This window comes from Amborella trichopoda, chromosome 3, assembly GCF_054954075.1.
Source record: "Amborella trichopoda isolate Santa Cruz 75 chromosome 3, AtrichopodaSantaCruz75HAP2 v2.0, whole genome shotgun sequence".
Lineage (NCBI taxonomy): Eukaryota > Viridiplantae > Streptophyta > Magnoliopsida > Amborellales > Amborellaceae > Amborella > Amborella trichopoda.
Window position 1 is genome coordinate 5,676,943 of NC_142338.1, and position 9,420 is coordinate 5,686,362.

The window sequence follows — 9,420 nt, forward strand, 5'->3', positions numbered from 1 at the left end:
ACGCTTGTGGCACTTGTTCATGTAGGGGTGGCAATGGGTTGGCTAGGGTCCGGTTGGACTCGGACCCAACTCAAAAGTCAAAATGTCTATGTGTTTAACTTTAAATATATTCTATACATTGGGACCCGAAAAATATTATTGGACTCAAACCCGAACTCCAATAGTGTTCAGGTCCAAGATTTGGACCCAGACCCGACCCGACCCATATGCGGACCTGAATCAAGTCTACGCCTCGTGTCCCAAGTCAGGTCCGGGTCGATCCCCACCCCTTAGCATGCAAGGTCAAGTTTGGGGGCTTGCCCTTACAATTTGTGCGAGGGGTAGGACAGCAATACTTCATGAAACAGTGGGTTTACATCTGGCTTGAGATTGATCAACAAAAGAATTGAGATTTGTCTACCCTTGTCTATTCTTTAGAAGGTAAGGGTCATTCACGTCATTTTGTTTTCAATATAATTCATAGAGTAATTTGGAAGCCTACCTTGAGTGCCCGCTAAGAATAAAAATGAATCATAACGTTGGGCACATACAAAAGAGAGGGAGAATTCATAGCCAAGCGCTCACTATTCCTTGTCTGAGATTTGCCGGAAAACATCAAATTGGTCCGAAATTTTTGCCGGAAAACATGTATAGAAGAATGTCTCCTTCAAAATTTGCCAAAAAAATGAATAGAATTTAGATGGTGAGAAAGAATTGGTGCATGTTTGGGCAGAAAACCTTATGAGATTTCTCAGCAAGTGAATGCTTTCTTCATAATCAAGAGTTTACATGCTTGCAGTTTGCAGGTGAGTATTCTTATTTGATCCAGAATTACTGGTTGATCGTTTCTTCTCAGCTTTCTTTTCTATGATTTGGAGTCTGATTTTGAATCATTGGTATTGAAAAAGGACTATCTGTCTTGGTTTTCTAGTATGGGTTTCTTATTTCCTGGTGTTTCTTGCCTCAAAAATGATTTTTAGTTTTGAATTTTTCCCCGAGGTCCAATCGTTTTTCTGAGATTATTTTGATAACAAAAATTAGAAAAAAAGTTGGGAAAATGTCTAAAAACTGGACGAATTGGAAACTTAGTTCGAAAACCATTTTAATGGATATAAATTGGGTCCCAGTCTTTGTTCATCTTTGTATTTTCAACTGAATTTTTGTCTGAAAACTCGTCTCGACGCCTATGAGTTGGCTTACATGACCTTTTTCATTAAACTATATACATCTAGAAGTTATTAAGTTTGGAATTTAAAGTGAAATCATGTTTTAAAGTGCAGTTGTTGAGCCGGAAACAAAAGAAAAATGGAGATGGAGTCGAGGATGGATGAGTATGAGATCACTGAGCAGATAGGAAGAGGAGCATTTGGAGCTGCTATCCTTGTTCTCCACAAAACAGAGAAAAAGAAGTATTTATCCTTCTTATCCTGTTTATGCAATTCTTTCCCTCAATGATTGTGGTCTAGACTTACATTCACTCAAATATGTTCATATTGCAATGTGAGCCACTGTAAAACAAGGAGAGTCGGTTGATTCCGGGTTTTACAGCCCGGGATCGCCAGCCTCGCCATCCGGTCCTACTCGGGCAAGTCCTTGGAAAGGCGATTTTTTGAAACGCCGGTCTAACACTCACATGGGGATTTTCCTATTCTTAACTTTTAGTCCTCTATGGAATCTTAGTGGTTATGGATAAAATATACAGATTATATCTGCCCACATGCTATATTTTGTTAATACACTAAACAAATGGGTACTTAGATTCTTAATTGATGTTTGTGGACTCTAACACTGATTCTTATTATTTTGTTAAAAAATAAGGTGGTGACTTTCTTATTATTTTTTACATTAGGTATGTATTGAAGAAGATTAGGCTGGCCAAGCAGAGTGAGAAAGGCAAACGATCAGCACTTCAAGAGGTATGAGTTTAAAAAGTCAGCTAAATTTGGGAATTGAAAATTCTAGAAAAAAATGTCGACTTAAAAGGAGCAAAACCGCGAGATAATGAAGTACAATAATATTGCTTTTTTTTCCTATGGGACCAGGTTATTAAGATGACGATAGGAGCAATTATACACTTCCACCTTGTACTATCAATTTGCCCTTTTCGAATTCTTCGACAAAAAAACCTTTGGTGTTTTAAATTACCTCCAATTTCAATTCAAAACTTCAACAAAAGTACATTTTACATTTTGTGTTTTAAAGTACATTTTGCGGCATAAATTCATCATCATCATCATTAGAGTTTTTTTCCAACTAATCGGGGTTGGCTACTCGAATCCTGATTCGCTATTATGCTAGGTCATACTTTTAGTAAGGCCATAAATCCCCATGTCTTTTCTCATTACTTCCAACCAAAATTTCAATTTCAATTTCAAATTTTCTCTCTATTAACATGCACATAATTGAAAACTTTTCTTAGCCAGCCAAACAATGTGAAGATTACACATATAAAACTTGAAGTACATGTGCAAATGATGAAATCCTCCATGCCAGACAATATGTTACAACTCGTAAAGCTTAAAATGCATATGGAAATAATTATATCCTCCGAGTCCAAATGAGGGTGTAAACCCAATTGGATGATAACGTGTAAATTGGAAGACACATGGCAACCTATGTTACGCAGTTGGTTCACATTTCTTGTCGATATTTCGACACCATCAGACACCAGGGACGAAAACGAAAGTATTTACAGCACTAGGGTGTGCCACTACACTTTTAAGTGTAATGAATATTAACTGTTTATTGTATATATATTAAAATTTTATTATGACTATGTGTGGCGCCGATCAAGTATAATACATGTTAGAAAGTATGAGTTAGTTCAAGTAGAAAGACTGAAAAGAACAAAGGTAGACCCAAAAAGACATAGTTGATAGTAGTCCGAAAAGATATGTTGACTTATGGTATCACTGAGAGTATGACCTCTAATAGAGTAAAATGACGGACTAGTATTCTTGTAGCCGACTCCAATTAATTGGAAAAAGACTATGATGATGATGATGATGACATTAAATTTATATTATCATGTTAACATGCCTACCTTGATCTCAATTTGAGGGCATATTTGGGTAGTATGCAACTACACGTGAAAAATTTTCTTCATGTGGTTAGATGTCGGAATATTTTCACATCAATTAAATGTCAATTAGTATGAAAAGATATACTGCGACCAATTGTTGCGAAAAATAAAAGTCACATATTAAAGGCCTAGTAGCCACCATGTCATGTGTATGTGTATCCCAATGCTAACAATCTAATCTATTTTTGTGTATTTGCATTTTCAGATGGATTTGATGTCTAGGATTAAGAATCCATACATCCTCAAGTATAAAGAAGCTTGGGTAGAAAAGGTAACCCCTCCCTTAATCTCGGGCAATGCACAATCATATTCCAACGGTTAAGATTTGTATGAGGAACATCGTTTACTAAAATCAGGACTGACCATAATGTTGACTAAAATGATTAAGTGAATGTAAATATTAATTGGATGGGTCGAGATCACAAAGTGTATGGCTGTTTTCAGGGTTATGTATGCATTGTCACAGGCTATTGTGAAGGTGGAGATATGTAAGCATTTACCTCCTGGTTCCCCTCTTTCTCTCTCTTTTATTTATATATATATATATATATATATATATATTAATCTATGGAAATTCATTATGCCAGAAGTTTTTATACTTCCACGGGAGTATAGTGTCCATTTACTCCCTCGCGTATTACCTAATATAGGGGTAGTTTTATGATTTAAAATTTGGGGATAACCTCTTCAACTCATAAACTAACCTTAAATTAAAAGAAAGTCTATATGAGGATGGGCCCCCTAAACAATCAAATTAAGGCACACCTAAAAAATTCACTAGAAGAGGTTGTTTCGATGCTGAAAAATCCTCAAGATGAATGGGCATAAGAAAAAATTGATTTCAAGTTTAGAAAATAGTAAATTTTGTAATGTATTTAGACTGACAATTTTCAAAATTTTTAAGTGTTCATAGATCTAATCAATCTAACCTGTTTTTTAATTTTTAAATTTTATAATTAGATATAAACATAAAACTTTCAGGCCATCACAATGAACAACATATTACTGCACTATTTATAGGTGTGTCTTACTTTGATTGATTAGGGCCTCAACGTTATACAAACCACATCTACAAAGACCACCCAAAATTTGAAGGGTGAGATCCAGGTGCCAAAAAAACATAATATTCGATTTTTATCTTTTGAAAACCATCATCCAGTGATTCTTAGGTGGTTTCCAAAATTTCAGATTGAAAAAATCTCTCTAAGTAGGTATTTTGAGTAAGGGAGTAGATGTGCTCCTACGAGAGCATAGTATAAACGCTCATTCATTATTATTATTCCATACATTTGTTTTGTACATGGATGATCAGGTCTGAGATGATTAAAAAGGCGAATGGGACATTCTTTTCGGAAGAAGTAAGAACATTTCTTTTTGCACCAGTCCCCCTCTATCTAACTTAGTTTTCTACCAAAAAAAATTGACCATATTCCCTAATCCATTCACTCATAGATATGCACAAGTGAACTTTGATTCAGTTTTATTGATTAATTTTATTTTTCTTTTGAGCAGAAGCTATGTAAATGGTTGACACAATTGCTTCTAGCTGTGGACTACCTGCACTCCATCCACATCCTTCATCGAGATCTCAAGGTAAGCTAAGCATTGTGCCCCCATATTTTCAAATGCACATGCATAAATTTAGGACTGATGTTTATTGTTCATTTGCAACCATGAAATCACATTGTCAAGAAACTAACCCCAAATGGGATAAAAAGTGCTACTCAAATATGAAAAATGGATTACATAAAATGTCAACTTTATACTATAAAATTGAGGCGCAAATAAAAAAGCCGTTGTTCCGATGCTGAAAAACGCTTCAGTTGATCATCTCGATTTTGAGATAAATGGATACGAAAAGAAAAAGAGGATTTCAAGATCTTAAAAATAGTGAATATCATAATTTAATATCTGAACAATTCATTTTAGAGTTTTCAAGTGTAGATCTGCACAAAATTTCATAGTTAGGGATCAAAATAGATTTTCAAAGATCACAAGAGTTTCCAACATTGTAACAACATTTTTCGACAAGGTGCATCTACTTTGATTGTTTATAGTGGGCACATCATATAAACGACACCCAAAAAATATTGGCCCTTATTTGCTCCATGTTTTTGATGGGGACCAATAAATAATGACATATAATTCAATTAGGATTATTTAAATTAATTGATTATTTTTTAGTAAGTTAAAATAATTGATTAATTGCTATTACAGTTTTTTGGCGCCCAATATAAGTATTAGTTTTGATAGTACCGTGTACTTCATCCCAATGCACATCTAACATGCTCCTTAGCAACTTTTTAAATCGCACATATTTCGTTCCTATTTTCTTCCCTTTCTTTTTTAACACAAGGTGGTGAATATCAGAGGCACATCGAATTCATGAGCTCTGGTAATCAAATATAATGTAATTTTCTCAAGTAATTAATGATTTTATACCTTTATGCTCTCTTAGTCATTTTGATTTATGAAATGTCTAATGCAGTGCTCTAATATATTCCTAACAAGGAACAATGACATCCAGCTCGGTAAGAAATTAACCTTTGGCATAAACCACTGTGATCCCCTCTGCTCATATTTAGTTGGCAAATCATCTCCAAAACCACTGATCTGGTTATGGACCACAAACACACACACACACTCATTTACACAAACACACAGAAACCTAACACGCGCAACAATGCAGGTGATTTTGGACTCGCAAAATTGCTTGATGCCAATGATCTCACGTCAACGGTATGTAAAATCAAACTACAAGAAAGTAAAACACAGAAAAATGATAAGTGATCATGTCAATCTTATTCGGCTGCATCGAGAGTGCTAAACTGGCTATTCTTTGGTGAATTTCAGTAAAAATTTGGTTTGAATGCGTGTCCTAAATAGAACTGATGAATTAACCCCTTTTATTTATAAATTTTCATAATGGACCTTTCCCTTTACTGAATAATTCAAAATTCAGTCAAGCCCTACAAAGATATGCTAAATATCCATTATTTTTCTTTATTTAATTTTCCCCTATCCAAAGTCTGGCAAAAGTTGTCCTGCAATCTGAACTTTCACTTCAGGGCCACGCTGAAACTTTTCCAAGTTTTCATTATAGAAAACTTAAATTGGCCAAGAGTACTGATCCTTGTATCTTGTTTAGGTGGTAGGCACTCCCAACTACATGTGCCCGGAACTCCTTGCTGATATTCCTTATGGCTTTAAATCAGATATTTGGTCAATAGGTAAATAGAATTCTGATTCATGCATCTCTCTATGCATGTATAGAGTGCAATTCAAGGGACCTTAATAGACTTTATTTCTCACTCTTCATTGTTTCCAGGTTGCTGTATATTCGAAATGGCAGCACATCGACCAGCATTCAAAGCCAGTGTAAGTTTATAGGTTAAGGCTTAACCTACTGTCATTCAGAGTACTCCCTCAGAATGATATTTCAATGCTAAATAAACTATTAATTATATAATAAGCACACGAGCCAAAAATGCAGATGGTCTAATGCTTTATGATGGCAAGCAGGATATGGCAGGACTTGTGAACAAGATAAATAGATCATCGCTTTCCCCACTTCCTACCATGTACTCCTCTTCTCTGTAAGTTTATTGGCCCTTTGTCATAGAGTTTCAAATAACTGATAACTTATGAAAATAAACCTCTCTACCCATGTGGCCATGTGGATGCGTCGTATTGTTGTTACATCTACTAGTACGTGATTGATTATCACTATTCCAATGAAAGCCCATGCTTGACTAAGTTAATTTGAACCCTCACATAAAACCTCATTTCCATATCTAACTCAAACATACTAGTATGGTTCTCAAAATACATTTTCACACGACCAAAGGAGATTTCTCTTGCTTGTTCCTTGTTCAGTAATTTCTGTCCCAACAGGTTCACCAAGAAATATAAGACAATTACTGAGACTACTCATTGCTAAATAATCTAGAATAATCTAGCATGAATTTGATCTGAAAATGTTCAATTGCAGGAAGTGTATCATCAAAACTATGCTGAGAAAGAGTCCAGAACACAGGCCAACAGTAAGCCCAAAAAGTCACAGATCATTTTCCTCTCTCTTTCTCTCTCTCTCTCATGTATATTGATGGTGTTACGATCATAGGCTGCAGAGCTGTTGAGGAACCCCCATTTGCAACCATACCTTGCTCAGTGCTGTACCCCATTTCCTCCCCTTAGTCTTCCTACTAAGGACATAAGAAAACCACCACCCGAAACTTCTACATCCACAATTCATTCTTCCCTTAGTCACTCAAGTAACAGTGAAAGAAACAGCACAAGCTCAACTCCTAAAGATACACCCAATAGAGCAGCAACATGCCGCCACTCAATTGACAAGCATGGTAAGTAAGGCTATAACATGATTTTATGAGGGAAAAATATACTAATAATTCTATGGACTATGCAAAATCATTGTCCATAATTGTCACCACCCTCCAATGAATATGATGGGTGGTGGAGGGAAAGTGGGGCCTGCAATGGGCATGGTCACTTACTCTGGTCGCACGCCCACTCCACACCATCCGTCCTTTTTCATATACTGATAATGACTATTATTGAAGTATTAGTTAGTTTACCACTACTTCTAAGTAGGTACAAAATTTACTGAGTAATTAAGTAAATAAATATTTAAATTGTAGTTATATTTCAGCTGTCCTCCCCAAATTCATGAATTTTTTTTTTTGGGGGAAAGCGATGGTCCCAATGACCTATGGTTTCATACTTGTTTACGATAAAAATCTGACAGATCTTCCGATGAATATCTCTCAAATTTTAACACCTTAAACTAATTAAATGGGGTGTCTACAATACTGCTTTGGATTATAAAAACACTTTCGTTTTTCTAATATGAAATCAATCAAAGACATAAATATTAACCATAATGGCCTTATTACTTTCACAGAAGCCATGGCAATCTCAGAAGAGCGAAATTCTGATAATGGGTGCCAAATAAATGAGACAAAGACCAATGAACCAAGAACTAAATGGGGTAGCTTTGACATCTCTCAAGAAAGTGAAGAAGATGAGGTGGGGCCCACTGAACAATTGCCTGATGATGTGCCACCACGTGATAGGTCAATTGTAGACAAAACAGAGACCATCACAGTTAGCAACAATTGGTTAAGCTTGTACCCCTCTCAGGAAGAGGTAGGCAATGAGGCAGAACCCACCTGGTCCTCCCCTGATGATGCGTTGACATGTGATGCACCAGTCACACACCATAAGGATCGGTTGGAAGCTGAGAGAGCTACCATTGGCACTTGTGAGCAAGTGTTGGAAGCTGATGTGGACCCAAAAGGTATGCCCCGAGCTGTTCCTAGCAATGAAGTTCACACCAAGTGCATCAGCTTGGATTGCACTCGCGAAGGGGAAGACAATGATGTGGGTCCCACTAGTGGGCCAGCTGATGATGTATCACCAAAGAAAAGGTTGATCATAAACGATACAGATGAGAAGGAAAACAAAGGAGCAATTGACTATTATGACAAAGTGGTAGAAGCCGATGCGGACACAAAACTAGGGCCAGGTGTCGACCTTAACTATCCTCAACAAAAGATTGATGTGGATCCAAAAAGTGGGAACCAAACTGATCTCAAATCTTCTCGACAAAGGGCTGAGGCACTAGAAAGCCTTCTTGAGCTATGTGCAGAACTCCTTGAAAAAGACAGGTTGGAAGAGCTTGCTGGTGTACTTAAACCGTTTGGGAAAGTTGGGGTTTCTCCGAGAGAGACTGCAATTTGGTTGACGAAGACCCTGAGATCTGTTAGTTCAGATAACCAGGTTCGAAGACTTTTGAGTTAATAACAATTCAATTGGGAGGCGCTTGTTCTGTTGTGGCCAGAATCTAGCTTAGCCATCCAAGATATGAAAAAGAGCAAGATGGTAAAACCAAATTGTTGGTGGCCTTGTGATTCTGGTGCTGATTTTCTCATCCTCTGGTGCTCTTGAAGGATTAACTAAGTGGAAGACACCATTTCCTCACCTATTACTTGGAGCCAATACTTGGGTGTAAGAATTTGTGTTCTGAAAAGACAAGTTTATTTTTGCATTTCTGTATATAGAGAAAGTAACACCATATACATTACACAGGATGCATATGGTTTATTTTGCCTTGTATTTTCCAGGGATCTCCATACATTACTTTCCTGATCATATTACCCGAGAAAATAGAAAAAACTTGTGCACTGCAGGTTTAGAATCATGAACAGCAACCTTAGTGATGGAGAGTGTAACGAACATGCATAAATACTTTAGGCCCAAGGGAGATGATACAAATAAACAGAACAAATCATGCATTTTTCATACCTCTCTAATTGTGCTTGACAACTAATTATTCTCAT

The 9,420-nt window shown here is 36.5% G+C and overlaps 1 protein-coding gene across 4 annotated transcripts; it reads left to right on the plus strand.

Annotated features, from left to right (window-relative positions):
• The first annotated feature begins 479 nt into the window (after positions 1–479).
• LOC18439945 (serine/threonine-protein kinase Nek6) lies at positions 480–9,194 on the plus strand. Of its 4 annotated transcripts, none has more exons than XM_006850100.4 (15): positions 480–785; positions 1,260–1,388; positions 1,829–1,895; positions 3,267–3,332; positions 3,506–3,549; positions 4,374–4,419; positions 4,574–4,654; positions 5,550–5,592; positions 5,751–5,800; positions 6,210–6,291; positions 6,390–6,439; positions 6,584–6,657; positions 7,053–7,104; positions 7,185–7,422; positions 7,983–9,194. In XM_006850100.4, exons 2-15 carry the CDS (start codon positions 1,285–1,287, stop codon positions 8,879–8,881), a joined length of 1,896 nt encoding a protein of 631 aa, XP_006850163.3. In that variant the 5' UTR covers positions 480–785; positions 1,260–1,284; the 3' UTR covers positions 8,882–9,194. The 4 variants fall into 4 exon arrangements, with proteins under 4 accessions (XP_006850163.3, XP_020526469.1, XP_088719184.1 ...); XM_020670810.2 differs by having other exon boundaries at positions 504–785; positions 1,255–1,388; XM_088863058.1 differs by lacking the exons at positions 5,550–5,592; positions 5,751–5,800 and having other exon boundaries at positions 518–785.
• The last annotated feature ends 226 nt before the right edge of the window (positions 9,195–9,420 follow it).